This window comes from Antennarius striatus, chromosome 12 (genome assembly GCF_040054535.1).
Source record: "Antennarius striatus isolate MH-2024 chromosome 12, ASM4005453v1, whole genome shotgun sequence".
Classification (NCBI taxonomy): domain Eukaryota; kingdom Metazoa; phylum Chordata; class Actinopteri; order Lophiiformes; family Antennariidae; genus Antennarius; species Antennarius striatus.
In genome coordinates, this window is record NC_090787.1 from 6207744 (window position 1) to 6224966 (window position 17223).

A 17223-nucleotide genomic window follows, 5' to 3' on the forward strand; every position below is an offset into this window, starting at 1 on the left:
AAATAATCTTTTGCATAAAAATTAGAACGTACAGCATTAAAGACTTTAAATCAATACCTGTGATCTTGGTTCCCTCTTTGGTCTCAGTAGGAACACCAACACCGTACTCGTTCTCGCCTGTCACTCTGAAGTAGTAGACTCCACCTTCCTGCAGGTCTGTAACCTTGTATGTTAGTCTGTGGCAGGTGTCTGTCAACCTGGTCCAGCCTTTCTTGCTGGCTTCACGGAAATCAATGACGTAGTTCTTGACTGGTCCTCCTCCCTCATTCTCAGGAGTGTCCCAGGTTACAGTGGCAGATGTTTTAGTGACGTCCTTCACTTCAATATTGGTAGGTGCTCCTGGGGAGTCCAGAACTCTGACACTAAGCGCCAAGGAGGAGGTTCCAGCTGCATTGGCCAAAGTGACAGTGTATTTTCCTGAATCATTGCGAGTTGCCTTCTCTAAGGTAATTGAAGTGAAGGTGTCTGTGGTGTCGATGACAGCACGAACTCTTAGGTCAACATCGGGTTTAGTCCATGTAACAGTAGGAATGGGTTTGCCTTTGAAGGGCACAGTCATGGTGAATGAGCTCCCATCCTTTACTATAAGAGTCTTCCTCATCTCATTACTGATGTCAAAGACCGGCTCCTCTAGTCTTTCTTTGGCGATCTGTTTGTCTGACTCTGGACTGGGCTCACTGACTCCAATCTTGTTAATAGACTTGACAACAAACACATATTCAGCACCAGGGGTCAATTTTACCAGTGTGAACTCTGTGTTCTTTGTATTTTGAACTCCAACAAACCACTCGTCATCTGAAGTCTTCCTGTACTCTACTCTGTAACCCGTCACAGGGGCTCCACCATCAAACAGTGGCTTGTTCCATGACAGTGTGACGGTGGTCTTTGTAGAGTTAATGATTTTTGGCTTTGCAGGAGGTGATGGCAGAAACTGTGGGTCTTCAGCCTTGGTGAGTGGGCAAGCGTTGCTAGGAGCACTAAGACCAGCAGAATTCTCTGCAAACACCTGGTACTCATACTCACAGCCCTCACGAAGATGAGAAGCTTTAACTCTTAGATCGTAAACTGGTTTCTTGTTGACACGGCACCAGCGAAGGCCAGTCTTTTCTCGCTTTTCAATGACGTAGCCAGAAATGCTACTGCCACCATCAGAGATGGGTCTTTCCCAGCAGATGGTCATTGCCTCACTTGTGACTGCGGTGACCTGGACATTCGTAGGAGCAGAAGGCACAGTGAAGGGGTCCATGGCCTTTGTTGGCTCACTCTCCAGAGCTTCACCATCCCCATATTTGTTGACTCCCCTGACTCTGAAGATGTATTCATTTCCTTTAAGTAGCTTGGTCACTTTACAGGTGGTTGCCTTCATATCACCATGGACAAGAGTCCAGGCAAGGCGACTGGTCTCTCGCTTCTCCACTATGTAATGCATGATTTCAGCACCACCGTTCTCCTGCGGAGGTCCCCATGCTATGGTGCATTTCTCTGCTGTGAGGCCAGACACTGCCAAAGGACCTGAGGAAGGTCCAGGTCTATCCAGAACCTTACAGTTGATAGCCATAGACCGAGTTCCAGCCACATTGTGCAGACTCAGGACATACTGACCAGAGTCCCTCCTGATAGCATCTCTAACAATCAGTGTGGTTGCAAAATTAGTGGAGGTGATTTCACACCTGGCCTTGGCCTCAATCTCCTTTCCATCCTTAGACCATGAGACAACTGGGAGTGGGCGGCCTGTGATCTCTGCATCAATTCTAATGATATCTCCAGCCTTAACAACAACCAGCTGTCTGAACTTATCTTCCAGAATAATAGTGGGCGGGTCCACATCATCCTTAACTGTGACAGGGCCAGTACTCTCTGAGGGAGCACTCAACAGTTCTGCAGAGTTCCTAGCGATGACATGGAAGTCATACTGGACATCCTCTGTGAGGCCTGTCACATCAAAGTAGGTGTCCTGCAGGTTGGTGAAATTACATTTTAGCCAGCGTCCACTGGGAAGTTCTTTACGCTCCACAATGTAGCCAGTAATTTTCACTCCACCGTCATACTGTGGCTTTTCCCAGAAGAGGGAAACAGAGTTCCTGGTAATGTTGGTGACTCTGAGGTTACATGGAGATTCACATGGATTCCTGGCTGCCACTGCATCACTGGCCTTAGTGCAAGGACCAATGCCAGCAATGTTCTCAGCATAGACTCTGAACTGATACAGCAAGCCTTCCTCAACGCCTGTCATCTTAAACTGGTTCTCAGTCAGCAGACCCCTGTTGACCTTGGTCCACAGGATGCTACTTTGGTCTTTGCATTCAACATGATAACCGATAACAGGGCTTCCACCATCACTGGCAGGTCTGCCCCACTCCACAAGCATGCCATATTTAGTGGCATGAGTAACATGTACATTAGTTGGAGGGCCCGGCGGCTCAAAGGGATACTGAGCAACAATAGCAGTGGAGTCAACAGCATGGCTCTTGCCATAACGATTCTCAGATGCAACACGGAACTGGTACTCCGTTCCCTGAGTGAGACGAGTCACCTTTATGGACGTCCTGGCAACTGTAGCAGAGACAATATGCCAAGTAGTTGTGGTCGTGTCTCTCTTCTCTACCACATAGTTGTTGATTTGGCATCCACCATCGTAGGTTGGAGGATCCCAAGACAGTGAGATGAAGTCTGCACTAACCTCATCTATCTTAATGTTGCAAGGTGGGCCTGGTTTGTCCAGGATTACAACAGAGATTAAAGCTGTTTTGGTGCCAACAGAATTAGTCAATGTTATCTCATACTTTCCTACATCATCCTTTGTTGCATCCTTGATAAGAATTTTGGACGAGGTCTTGGTGGTGACAACATTTACTCTTGTTGTCTGCTTTAGCACTTGACCATCCTTCTTCCAGGAGGCCTCAGGATGAGGTCTGCCTTTGAAAGGAACATCAATTTTCAAGTCATCTCCTGCTTTAACGCTGTATGTGTCAAACAGCAAGTTGATGATGGGTTCCATTGTGATGTCCTTCACAACTACTGGGTTAGCCAAAGGCTTTGCATCACTCTTGCCCTTGTCATTTACAGCAATTACTCTAAATGAATATTCCTCTCCACTTGTGAGTCCATCTATTGTGGTCTCTAGTGCTTTGACTTCACTGCACACGGTCCATTTGTCATCTCCTTTTGGCTGCATCTCCACAATATAATTAGTTATTTTGCTTCCTCCATCATAATCAGGTTTCTCCCAAGACAGACTAACAGTATGACGAGTTACATCAACCAGGGCAACCTTACCAGGAGGCAAAGGAGCTTCAGACACCTTGACTTGTTCTGTGGAGGCAGGAAGACCTACTCCCAGCTCATTCACAGCCAACACACGGAAATAATAACGGCCTCCCTCCTGCAGGTCAGAAATGATGTAGGAGTTCCTCACACAGTTGGTGCAAACACTGGTAAAAGCCATCCTTTTCTGCTCTCTCTTTTCCACGATATAGTGTGATATCTTGGCCCCTCCATCAATGAGAGGAGGCTCCCAGGAGAGAGATACAGAATTTCGTTTCACATCCTTAACCTCCAGGTTGGTGGGTGCGCTTGGAGAGTCGAGAACTCTGACGTTGATGAAAGCTGACTTAGAACCACTGAGATTCTCAAGTGTCAGAAGATATTTGCCAGTGTCAAATCTGTCAACGTTATCAATCACCAGCATTGTGTAAGAGCTTGTGACTTCAATCTGGGCACGTTCATTTAGACTGCCATCAGCCTTTGACCATTTGACCTCTGGCTCAGGCTTTCCTTTGATTGTCACAAAAAGACGCAAAGTGGCGGTGGCACGAACACTGACCATCTTCCTGAGGTCAGCATCCAGTTCAATTTCAGGAGCCTCTAGCTTCTCTGCTGCTGTCACAGACCCAGGTAAGTCCACATGCTCTCCTACACCTTCACAGTTTACAGCACAAATGCGGAAGTTGTACTCTGCATTTTCCTTTAGTTTCTTGACAGTGTAATGAGTGTCTGCGACACCAGTGGGTGATGTACAAATGATCCATTCATCATCCGCTGCCTCCTTCATTTCAACAACATATCCACTGATCTGAGCTCCACCATCATAGATGGGCCTGGACCAGGACAAAGAGACGGTTGTGCTTGAGTGGTCTGTGACTTTGGGGTTATTTGGAGGTCCAGGTGGGTAAATAGCGTCACAGGCCTTGATATATTCAGATGGAAGGCTAGGCTTTCCAACACCTGCTGCATTTTCTGCTGAGACCCTGAATTCATAAGAGTGGGACTCTGTGAGGCCAGTGCATCTGAATCTTAGGTCATTCAGCCTCTTCTTGTTGCATTTAGTCCATCTGATGCCATCCTTATCACGTTTTTCAAGCACATACCCTTCAATCTCAGCTCCACCATTGTCCTCAGGTCTCTCCCAGGTAAGCACGATGGAGTCCCTAGTGATGGCGCTGGCCTCTGGAGTAGAGGGGGCACCAGGAGTGCTGAAGGGGTTACGAGCAATAACAGGCTCAGACTCTAAAGGCTCGCCAACACCATACTTATTCACGGCAGTGACTCTGAAGATGTACTCATTGCCAGGCAGCAGTTTTGTGATTTTGTAGCTGATGGCCTGGATTTTAGGCTCAACCACGGTCCATGACAAACGGCTAGTCTCCCTCTTCTCTATGATGTAGTGGGAGATGCTGGCTCCGCCATCATGTGAGGGGTGGTTCCAGTGCAGGTAACATTTCTCAGCCGTGACCCCCTTGATTTCTAGGGGTCCGTCTGGAGGACCAGGTCTGTCCAGCACTTTAACGTTAACTGGGATCATTTTAACTCCTCCAACATTGACCAGTTTAAGTACAAAGTGGCCCCCGTCCACTCTGATGCAGTCTTTCACTGTCAGGATGGTATGAGTGAGTGTGGTCTTGACCTCCATTCTTGGTGTGGTTTTGTCAACTTCCTTTCCATCCTTAAACCAAAGTACTTCAGGTAGAGGCTTTCCAGAGTAGTCTGCATCAATGACAAATGTCTCGCCTGCATGAACAACAGTCAAATCCTTGAATTTTGAATCCATGGTGGCTGCTGGAGCCTCAATTTCATCTTTGGCAGTAATTTCTCCCGTGCCCTGAGAAGGACGGCTTGAAATTCCCGCAGCATTCCTGGCAATGACTCTGAATTCATAAACACAGTCCTCTGTCAGGCCGGTGATGGTGTACTGGGTGTCAATGATGTTTGTGAAGCTGGCTTTCATCCAGCGAGTATCAGGATGCTTCTTTCTCTCAATGACATAACCAGTAATAGCACTGCCACCGTCATACTGAGGCCTGTTCCACTTGAGTGTCACATGATTTCTGGTGATTTCGATAGCCTCAGGCGTGCCTGGTGGGTCACATGGGTCTCTGGCCACCGTGCTGTCAGAGATCTTGCTTGCAGGGCTGAGTCCAGCAATGTTCTCAGCATAAACTCTAAATTCATATTCAATACCTTCTTCTAGTTCAGTAGTCTTGAAACGTGTGTCTGGAATGAGAAGCTTGTTGAGCTTAGTCCACAGGAGGCTATTTTTTTCCTTCCTCTCAAGGTGATAGCCAAGAATGGGGCTACCTCCATTGTTAGTTGGAGTTTTCCACTCAACAACCATATTATCCTTGGTTGCAGCAGATATCATTGGTGTTCCTGGTGCAGCAGGTTCACTGAATGGATACTGAGCAATAACAGTGGGAGAGAGAATGGCCGAACTCTTGCCGTATCTATTCTCAGCAGATATTCTGAATTGATACTCAACTCCAGTTCTGAGCTTGGTGACCTTGATGGTTGTCCTGGCAATTGTAGCAGACACAATCTGCCATGCTGTGGTGGTGGTGTCTCTCTTCTCCACAATGTAGTTGTTGATCTGACAGCCCCCAGTATACTCTGGTGGCTCCCAGGACAGAGTCACATAGTTGGAGCTCACCTCCTCAATCTTCACTGGGCCTGTGGGTGGGCCAGGCTTGTCAAGAATGACAATGGAAAAGTCCTCTGTAGCTGTCCCTACACTGCTGGTGGCTGTGATGGTGTATTTACCAGAGTCTTCCTTATTTGCGTCCTTGATGCACAGTTTGGTCGATGATGTTGTACTTGATACATTGAGTCTGGTCGTCTCTTTCAGAGCCTGCCCATCCTTCTTCCATTCAACCTTGGGAAAGGGACGTCCGATCACTGGAATCTCAATCTTTAACTCCTCACCATTTTGTAAACTGTAAGTGTTGACTGTCATCTTGAATCTAGGTGCAATAGTTATGTCTTTAGCTGTGACTGGTGCAGCAAGAGGCCTGGGGTCACTCTTTCCTTTTTCATTGAAAGCTGACACTCTAAACATGTACTCATGTCCTGCACTGAGGCCTGTGACAGTGCCTTCACAAGTTTTGGTAGTGGCAGCAACCACCCACTCTTCTGAGCCCATGGGCTGCATCTCAATGTAGTAGCCCATGATCCTGCTACCTCCATCATGGTCTGGTTTCTCCCAGGACAGTGAGACAGTGGTTTTGGTCACATCAGTCAGAGTAACTTTACCCACAGACAATGGAGGCTCAGAAGTCTTTACTGAATCTGCAGTCTCGGCTGGCTGTCCAACACCAAACTCATTTTCTGCTAAGACTCTGAAATAGTAGATTGTCCCTTCAGTGAGTCCAGTGATGCGATAGCTTGTCTTTGTGCATTTGTTATCTACATTAGAGTAAACCTTCCTTGTAGACTCACGCTTTTCTACCAAGTAATTCTTGATTCTTGCACCACCATCAATAACTGGAGGCTCCCATGTCAGTGTGACACTTTCCCTCTTAACGTCTTTAACTGTTAGATTCACTGGGGCTCCTGGAGTGTCAAGGACCTTTACAGAGACAAAGGCTGATTTGGTACCAGCACTATTCTCTAAGTTAAGAATGTATTTTCCAGCATCATATTTGTCACAGATGTCAATTGAGAGCTGTGAATAGTCTTCACCACTCTCTATCTGAACTTTGCTGGGCAGTTCTCCACCCTCTTTAGCCCAGCTGATCTCTGGAGTAGGACGTCCTTTGAATGGAATGCATATCCTCATTGAACCTCCTGCACGGACAGTAACTCCCTTCCTAAGATCTGAATCCAGAATCATTTCTGGAGGATCGATTTTATCCATAGGTTTCACAATGCTTTGAATATCCGTTGGCTCTCCAACACCAAGTTTATTGATGGCACATATGCGCACCTTGTACTCCTGGTGCTCTGTCAACTTGGTGATTTTAAACCTGGTTGCATTAACCCCAGTGGGTGGCGTGCATATGGTCCATTCCTCCTCATCAGCCTTGGAAATTTCCACAGCATATCCTTGAATCTCACATCCACCATCATAAATAGGCCGATGCCAAGCCACACTGACAGAGTCTTTCGTCATGTCGGTCACGTGGGCATTGGTTGGACAGCCTGGTTCAAAGGTTGGGTCACAGGCTTTCAGGTAGGGTGTAGCTGGACTTGGCTGACCGATTCCAGCTACATTCTCGGCAGACACTCTGAATTCATATTCATGGTCCTCAGTCAGACCTGTTACTCTGAAGCGCAAGTCTGACACGCGACGTTTGTTGCACTTAGTCCACCTGACACCAGCTCTGTCTCTCTTCTCAACAATGTACCCAACGATGTCACTGCCTCCTGTGGTCTCAGGGCGGTTCCAGCAGACGGTCATTGAGTCCCTGGTAATGTTTGTGATCTCAAGCTCCTGAGGTGATCCAGGAGGAACAAATGGATTTCTCATGATGACTGGCACTGATTCAAGAGGCTCACCCACTCCAAATTTGTTGACAGCCATGACTCTGAAGATGTACTCATTTCCTGTCAGCAGTTTTGTGACTTTGAACATTGTAGCTCCACAGTCACTGGAGACCACAGTCCATGTCAGCCGGCTTGTTTCTCTTTTCTGAATGATGTAGTGAGACACACTGGCTCCTCCATCATGCCTGGGTGGCAGCCATGAAAGCGAGCACTTCTCCTCAGTAACATTGCTGACAGTCAGCGGTCCTTCTGAAGGGCCTGGTCTGTCCAGGACCTTTACTGTGAATGGGACTGTTTTACTCCCACCCACATTGGTCAGAACCAGTGTGTACTGTCCACCATCCACTCTGATGGCGTCCTTCACGACCAGCAAGGCCTTGAAATCTGTGTTTTTGACCTCAGCTCTTGCTGAGTTTTCCACCTCAACATTTCCTTTGAACCACTGAGCTGTTGGGACAGGCTTTCCTTCTACGCTGGCCTCCAGGTTGAAAGTTTCTCCGGCATTAACGACAAGGGTCTGGTTGTACATCGGGTCGGTCTCACACTTCGGTGGGTCAATTTCATCCTTGGCTGTGATAGATCCTGTGCTCTCAGAAGGCTTGCTGACAGCGCCAGCTGCATTTCTTGCAAAAACTCTGAAGTCATATTTAAAGTCTTCTGTCAGGCCAGTAACTGTGAATTCATGTTCAATGATGTTAGCAAAGCTAGCCTTCATCCACTTTCCTTCAGGAAGATCCCGTTTCTCCACCACATAGCCAGTAACCAAGCTTCCACCATCATACAATGGAGGACTCCACCGCAGCCTCACTGAGTGCCTGGTGACGATCAAAGCATCAGGACGACCTGGGGGATCACATGGGTCACGGGCCACATATATTTCAGAGACCTTGCTGCATTTTCCAATTCCAACAATGTTCTCAGCATAGACTCTATACTCATACTCAATGCCTTCCTCAAGAGGAGTAGATTTGAACCTGCAGTCTTGGATGAGCATTTTGTTAATTTTGGTCCAGAGAATACTGTTTTTCTCCTTCCTCTCCAGATGGTAGCCCAAGATGGCACTGCCTCCATCGGATGGAGGTTTGTGCCACTCGACTATCATATAGTCTTTGGTGTATGAAGACACAAATGGTGTTCCTGGTGGACCTGGTTCCTGGAAAGGATATTGTGCCAAAACAGGTTCTGAGTCAATCGCGTAACTCTTTCCGTATCTGTTCTCAGCATAGATTCTAAACTGGTATTCAGCACCGGTCTTCAGATTGCCCACTTTAAGCGTGGTTCTGGCCACAGTGGCAGACACAACCACCCAGTTGGTTGTGGTTGTGTCTCTCTTCTCTACCACATAGTTGGAAATTGGGCAGCCACCTGTATATGTGGGAGGGTCCCAGTTAAGTGTAAGACTATCAGCACTGATTTCCTCCAACTTGACAGGGCCCGTTGGTGGGCCAGGCTTGTCAAGTGTGATCACTTCAATAGTAGCATCCTTGGAACCTAGAGTGTTGGCGATATTGATGCTGTACATGCCTCCATCCTCTCTAGTGGCATCCTTAATGGTGAGAGTGGTGTGATGTGCCGAGTCAGTGACATTGACACGGGTGGTCTGCTTGAGGGCAGCTCCATCCTTGGTCCATGTGATTGTTGGCTTTGGGTGACCAGCAATTGGGACCTCTATCTTGAGATCATATCCCACCTGCACACTGTAGGTACTCATTTTAGGTCTAACAGCTGGCTCAATTACTAAGTCCTTTGCTACAACTGTTTGAGCCAGTTGTCTGGGATCACTCTTGCCCTTATCATTTACAGCAACGACTCTGAACTGGTACTCTTCTCCCTTAAGCAGGTTTGCAACCACAGTCTCCAGTGCCTTTACACTAGCACACACAGACCATGCTTCACTGTCTTTAGGTGCCAGTTCAACTTCATAGTGACTGATCCTGCTCCCTCCGTCATGTTCAGGCTTCTCCCAGTTAAGAGTTACTGTGCTGCTTGTGACATCAGCAACAGTAACTTTACCAGGTGGCTGAGGTTTCTCAGATATCTTTATTGGTTCTAAAGTTTTAGCAGGGAGACCCACACCATATTCATTCTCAGCCAAAACTCTGAAGAAGAAGATTCCACCTTCTGGAAGAGGTTCAACTTTCCATGACATCCTGTTGCAGGTAGTGATGGCTGAATAAACTTTTCTCGTGCTTTCTCGCTTCTCAACAATGTAATGCTTAATCTTAGAACCACCATCCAGAAGTGGGGGTTCCCATGTAAGAGTGACGGAATTCTTGGTAATCTCCTTCACTATAAAGTTAGTTGGTGGACTAGGTGAGTCAAGAACTCTGACACTGATGAAGACTGACTTCACTCCGCTTGCATTCTCTGCGGTTAGGGTGTATTTGCCACTGTCGAATCTGTCGACATTCTCAATGACAAGTGAAGCATAGCTGCTGGTATTGTCAATCTGGGCAGTCTCCTTAATCTCACCCTCAGCCTTGCCCCATTTAACCTCAGGTGCTGGACGACCTCTCACCGGAACAAACAATCTGAGAGTGCTTGCCGCTCTAATGTTGATCATCTTTCTCATGTCAGCATCCAGGTCAAGATCTGGAGCCTCAAGCTTTTCTTCCAGAAGAATTTTTCCTGGAACATCAGCATGCTCACCAACACCAACTTTGTTGATGGCACAAACTCTGAATTGGTATTCGTGCTTCTCCAGAAGCTTGGTCACAGTAAATGCAGTGTCTGTGATTCCACTAGGAGGAGTACACATAAACCACTCATCAGATTCTCTATCGCAGGCCTCAACGATGTAAGCCTGAATTTCACAACCACCATCATAGATGGGTTTGCCCCATATAAGGGATACAGTGGACCTAGATGTGTCCACTACTTTGGGGTTGTTTGGTGGCCCTGCTTTGAAAATAGGGTCCAATGCCTTGTAGTACACTGTTGGTGCACTTGGTGTACCAACACCTGCAGCGTTCTCAGCAGCAACTCTGAATTCATAGCTGTGGTTTTCTAAAAGCCCTGTCACTCTGAAGCGCAATTCACTAACTGTGCGCTTGTTGCATCTAGTCCATCTTACACCATCCTTGTCACGTTTCTCAACAATATATCCCTGTATGGGGCTTCCACCATCATTAGTTGGCCTCTCCCAGGTCACCACCATGGAGTCTTTGGTGATTGTGGAAACATCTACCTCTGTTGGTGGGTTGGGAGTGACAAATGGATTCCTGGCAATCATCGGCTCAGATTCCAGAGGCTCACCAACTCCATACTTATTGACGGGAATGACTCTGAAGATGTACTCATTACCAGGAAGAAGTTTTGTTATCTTTAGGTTCAATGTCTGAACCTTTGGTTCAACTACAGTCCATACAAGTCTGCTGGTTTCCCTTCTTTCAACAATGTAATGTGAAACATCACTACCTCCATCTTGCAAGGGAGGTTTCCAGGAAATGGAGCATTTCTCATTGGTAACTCCATAAATGGAGATGGGACCCTCGGGTGGTCCTGGTCTGTCCAGAACCTTAACATTAATATTAACAGATTTCTCTCCTCCAACATTCTTTACCAGTAAGGTGTACTGACCTCCATCAACACGTATGACTTCTTTAACAACAAGGCAAGCGGTAAAGTCTGTGTTCTTAAGTTCTAGGCGAGCTGCTTCAGTAATCTCTTGGCCCTCCTTGAGCCAGTGTACTGTGGGCACAGGCTTACCATAGATAGCAGCCTCAAGCCTGAATGTCTCTCCAGCATTTACTACCACAGTCTGGGAATACTTGGCTTCCAAGTCAATTTTGGGTGGATCCACTTCATCCTTGGCAGTGATGGCTCCAGTAGAATCAGAGGGCTGGCTAAAGACACCTGCTGCATTTCTGGCAATGACGCGGAACTCATAAACCTGATCTTCAGTGAGTCCTGTGACAGCAAACTCAGTTTCAATGATGTTGGCAAAACTAGCCTTCATCCAGCGACCAGTTCCCTCCCTCTTTTCAACCACATATCCTGTGATTTTGATACCACCATCATATTCAGGTTTTGTCCATCTGAGTGTCACTTGGCTCCTTGTTACAATGACAGCTTCTGGCTTTCCTGGTCTTTCACAAGGGTCTCTGGCCACTTGAATTTCGCTCAGTTTGCTAGCTTTACTAATGCCAACAATGTTCTCTGCATAAACTCTGAACTCATATTCAATACCTTCCTCAAGGCCAACAACCTTAAATCTGGTCTCTGGGATGAGTTGCTTGTTCTGTTTCACCCACATTATACTATTTCTCTCCTTGAGCTCCAAATGGTAGCCCAGAATTTTGCTTCCCCCATCATTGCTTGGTTTTTCCCACACAACTGCCATTGTCTCCTTGGTGGCTGACTGGACCACAACAGAATGTGGAGGGCTTGGCACTTCAAATGGATATTGGGCAACAATGCTCTCAGAGAGCAAGAGTGAGGACTTTCCATATCTGTTTTCTGCAGCAATCCTAAACTGGTACTCGGATCCTGTCTTCAGACGGGCTGCTTTGATTGTAGTTCTGGCCACTGTAGCTGACACAATCTGCCAGTTAGTTGTAGATGTGTCTCTCTTCTCAACAATGTAATTGTTGATGGTACAACCACCGTCATACTCTGGTTGACTCCACGACAAGACCACACTGTCAGCTGTGACCTCATCTAGTTTAATCGGACCAATTGGAGGACCTGGCTTATCTAGGACAACAACACTGATGTCTGTCGATGCCTCTCCAGCTGTGTTGGTCAGTTTGATGTTGTATGTGCCCACATCATCTCTACAAGCCTCTTTAATTACTAGGAAAAGGTTTTTGTCGGTGGATTCTGCATTGACTCTAGTTGTCTCTTTGAGAAGAACGCCATCTTTGAACCAAGTTGCTGTAGCCTTGGGACAGGCAGTGTATGGTACGTCTATCTTCAGATCATCTCCTGCTAGAACACTGTATGTGCTAAAAATCAATTTGAAAGTTGGTGAGATAACCAGGTCTTTAGCCACAACAGGAACACTGAGGGGACGTGGGTCACTAACCCCTTTTTCATTGGTGGCTGATATACGGAACATGTACTCTTCTCCCTGTGTAAGGCCAGCAACAATAGCCTCATTAGTCTTAACCACCATGACCTGGGTCCACTTCTCACTGCCTTTACCTAGCATCTCAACAATATAGCCTGTGATTCTGCTGCCGCCATCATGGTCAGGCTTTTCCCAACTTAGTGTTACACTAGAGCTTGTGACTTCCTGAAGAGACACTTTGCCTGGTGGGAGAGGTCTCTCTGAGACTTTGATTGGTTCAACAGTTTCCACTGGGAGGCCAATGCCATATTCATTCTCAGCCAAAATTCTAAAGGAGTACATCTTTCCTTCTTCAAGATCTCCAATTTTCCAACTGGACTTATGACAGCTGGCACAGACAGTTGAGTAGGCCTTTCTAGTTGACTCGCGCTTCTCCACAATGTAGTTACGAACTCTAGATCCACCATCGATCAATGGTGCATCCCAAACAAGGGAAACTGAATCTCTTGTGACTTCTTTGATGATCAGATTCTGAGGTGCTCCAGGAGTATCTAGCACCCTGACGATAACAAACGCTGTCTTGCTTCCTGAGGCATTTTCTACAGTCACCATGTATTTACCACCATCAAACCTATCAACGTTGTCAACCTGAAGAGTGGTGAATGATGGGGTGATTTCAATAATGGCTTTATCCAGGGATTCTCCATGCTCTCTTGACCACTTTACTTCGGGAGCTGGTCTGCCCTTAATAGGGACAAACAGTCTGAGAGTACTACAGGCTCTGATGCAGACCACCTTACGTAGTTCTGCTCCAAGCTCTATTTCTGGGGGAAGCAATCTATCTTCAGCCTTTGGGGTTCCAGGAACAGCAGCAGGCTCTCCTACTCCTTCGCAATTAGTGGCACAGATGTTTATTTTGTACTCTTGGTTTTCTCTCAAGTTGGTGATAGTGAAAGACGTGGCTGTCCAGCCCTTCTTTGGAGTGTGAATTGTCCACTCATCCTCATCAGGAAGGCAGGTTTCTACAATGTAACCAGTAATTTCGGAACCACCATCATAAACAGGCTTGTTCCAGGACAAGGTGATGGAAGACTTGGTCGTGTCCACTACTCGGGGGTTTCCTGGTGGTCCAGGTTGGAAGATTGTATCTTCAGCTTTGTAAAATGGACTGGAAGGACTAGGCTGGCTTAGACCGGCATTGTTCTCAGCAAGTACTCTAAATTCATATTCATGTCCTGGTGTTAGGCCAGAAACCTTGAATCGTAGATCACTTACAGTCCTCTTGTTGCACTTCACCCATCGCAGACCAGTCTTGTCTCTTCTCTCAATTATGTAAGTGTTTATTCTGCTTCCTCCATCATGCTCAGGGCGCTCCCAGCAGACAACCATGGAGTCCTTGGTAATGGTGGTGACTTCAGGCTGCTGTGGTGGGTCACTAGGGACGTAGGGGTTGGCACAGATGACAGCTTCAGACTCGAGAGGCTCACCTATACCATACTTATTTACAGCCATGACTCTGAAGATGTACTCATTGCCCTTCAGAAGCTTAGTGACCTTAAACCTGTTTGCCTGAAGATCTGTTGCTACATTTGTCCATGCTAACCTACTGGTCTCACGCTTCTGAATGATAAAATACTCAATCTTGGCTCCACCATCCTGTGTTGGATGCATCCAGTTAAGGACACATTTCTCAGCAGTGACATCAGTAACAGTGAGAGAGTCTGGCGGTCCAGGTCTGTCAAGTACTTTAACATTAAATGTGAACTTGGAAAAGCCACCTGGATTACTGGCAGTCAGAGTAAAAGCTCCTCCATCTCTTCTCAAGGAGTCTTTGTTTATTATAGCTGTGTGGAAGTCAGATGTCTTTATCTCAAGCTTGGCTGTATCCTCAAGCTCCTTTCCTTCTTTGGTCCATGTAACAGATGGGATTGGCCTGCCAGTCACGTTGGCCTCCAGCTTGAACACCTCTCCTGCCATGACAACAACATTACTGCTGTATGACGCATCAACATCAAGTTTAGGCTCTTCAATATCATCCCTGCATGTGATTGCCTCTGAGGGATGGGAGGGAGCGCTAACAGCGCCAGCTGAATTTCTAGCAGTCACACGGAATTCATAAGTTACGTCTTCAGTCAGACCACTGACTGTGTAAATGGTTTCCAGGATGTTGTTGAAGTTGGCTTTGAGCCAGCGCCCATTGGGCATCTCTCGCCTCTCTACTGTGTATCCCGTAATGGAAAAGCCTCCATCTTCCTCTGGTTTGGTCCATGAGACAGTAACTTCATGTCGAGTGACATTCAGTGCTACAGGCTTGCCTGGTTGTCCAACCGGGTCCAGAGCATACATGGGCTCAGAAGGTTTGCTTGGTTTGCTGAGGCCAGCCATATTTTCAGCAATGACACGGTATTCATACATAATTCCGTCAACGAGGCCTGTTGATTTGAAGATGTTTCCAACAACAACTGCTTTGCTGATCCTCTGCCAGAGAATACTGTTTTTCTCTTTTCTGTCCACATGGTAGCCCAGGATGGGGCTTCCTCCATCAGAAGAAGGCTCGTTCCAACTCAGAGTCATAGCATCCTTGTTGAATGAAGTCACCACAGGACTGCCTGGCTGACCTGGCACATCGAATGGATAGGCAGCCACTACTGGTTCAGAGATGATGCTTGGACCAATGCCATATCTGTTCTGGGCCTTGACACGGAACTGATACTGGGTTCCAGTGTTGAGTCGTGCTGCCTTAAATGTGGTGCGGATCACTGTAGCTGCCAACTCCATCCATGAAGTACCTGTAGTCTCCCGCATCTCAACAATATAGTTGTTGATAGGAACACCTCCATCATTCTCAGGTGCTTCCCAGGAGAAGAGAACATAATCACATGAGACTTCATCCAGTTTGATGGGTCCGGTGGGAGGACCTGGTATGTCGTGCACCACGACAGTTATAGTCTCTGTCACTGTGCCCAGCATATTCTTTCCAATCATGGAATATTGGCCTCCATCAGTCCTCTTGATCTCACTAATATTGAGGATAGTTGACGTTGTAGTGGTTTCAGTGTTTATTCTTTGCGTCTCTTTCAGTGCTGTATCCCCCTTCTTCCAGGAAACCACAGGCCTTGGTTTACCAAGCACCGGAATCTCCACCTTAATGCGGTCACCTGCTTTGGCAATGACTGTCCTCTGGTATACTCCACGCAAGTCAAAGGAAGGAGCGGAGGTCTGTTCTTTAATAACAGCAGGTCTGCTCTCCCGGGGATCACTCCTACCAGACACATTGACAGCCATTATGCGGAAGGTATATTCTGCACCTTCGATCAAATCTGTGACATTGTAGTCTAGTGCCTTTATGGTGCCCATATGAACCCAGTGGTCAGTGTCCTTCTTCTGGGCTTCAATGACATATCCAGTAATCAAGCTTCCACCATCATGCAGGGGCTTGGTCCATGCCAGACTGGCACTGTCTGCTGTAACATCTGTGACATACAGGTTCTCTGGTGCAGTGGGGGCCTGGGAAGCCCTGATTGGCTCCAGGGTCTCAGCTGGCTCACCTATGCCCAGGTAATTCTCTGCAGTGACTCGGAAATAGTAGTAAGCTCCCTCCTCAAGGTCTGAAAACTTGAAGGAACACTTCTGCCATGTGGTGCTTAGCACCGTGTAGGCCTTTTTGGTAGCCTCTCTCTTCTCAATGACATAGTTGTGAATCTTTGAACCACCATCGATTATGGGGATTTCCCACTGGAGTGTGATGCTGTTCTTAGTGATCTCTCTAGGTTTGAGATTTACTGGTGGTCCTGGTGTGTCCAGGACTTTCACGTTAACAAAACCAGTTTTCTTTCCGGCGACATTCTCCAGACAGAGATGGTACTTTCCAGCGTCATATCTGGTACACTCAGGAATAATCAGCAGAGTGTAGGACTCTGTGCTATCAATGTGTGCACGTGTTTTCAGGTTGCAATCATCTTTGCTCCATGTTACTTCAGGAACAGGACGGCCCCTGATTGGAACAAATATCCGGATTGAAGCACGGCACCTGACCACCAGGGTTCTCCTCAATTCAGCATCAAGCTCGAAGTCCGGCATTGTTTCCTGGTCCACAAGTTCTGTCACTTTTTCAACCTCTGCAGGCTCACCAACTCCCTCTGAGTTCACGGCACAAACTCTGAAGTGGTATTTGCCACGTTTTTGAAGTTTACCAATAACATACTCAGTAGCTTTCACTGGGTACTGCGTCTCAGTCTCCCAGTCATCATGACCTTCCTTTTTATACTCAACAATATATCCCTCTACTTCAAGACCACCGTCATAGTGTGGTCGGCCCCACATGAAGGTGGCTGTGGTTTTTGTGGTGTCTGTTATTCTGGGGTTGGATGGAGGACCCGGAGGATCTGATAAACAAATTAAAAGAAACAGGAGCATTAAAAGTGTTCAAAGTGTTCTGACTTCTTCAGAAATAAGAG

At 47.0% G+C, this 17223-nt stretch overlaps 1 protein-coding gene across 11 annotated transcripts in view; it reads right to left on the bottom strand.

Moving 5' to 3' along the window:
- LOC137604872 (titin-like) overlaps positions 1 to 17223 on the bottom strand; it is a 199834-nt gene that overhangs the window by 28954 nt on the left and 153657 nt on the right. For all 11 annotated transcript variants that reach the window (XM_068329062.1, XM_068329063.1, XM_068329064.1 and 8 more), the window contains one exon: positions 58 to 17151. In XM_068329062.1, coding sequence (XP_068185163.1) covers positions 58 to 17151 — 17094 coding nt within the window. The remainder of the gene's footprint in view (positions 1 to 57; positions 17152 to 17223) is intronic.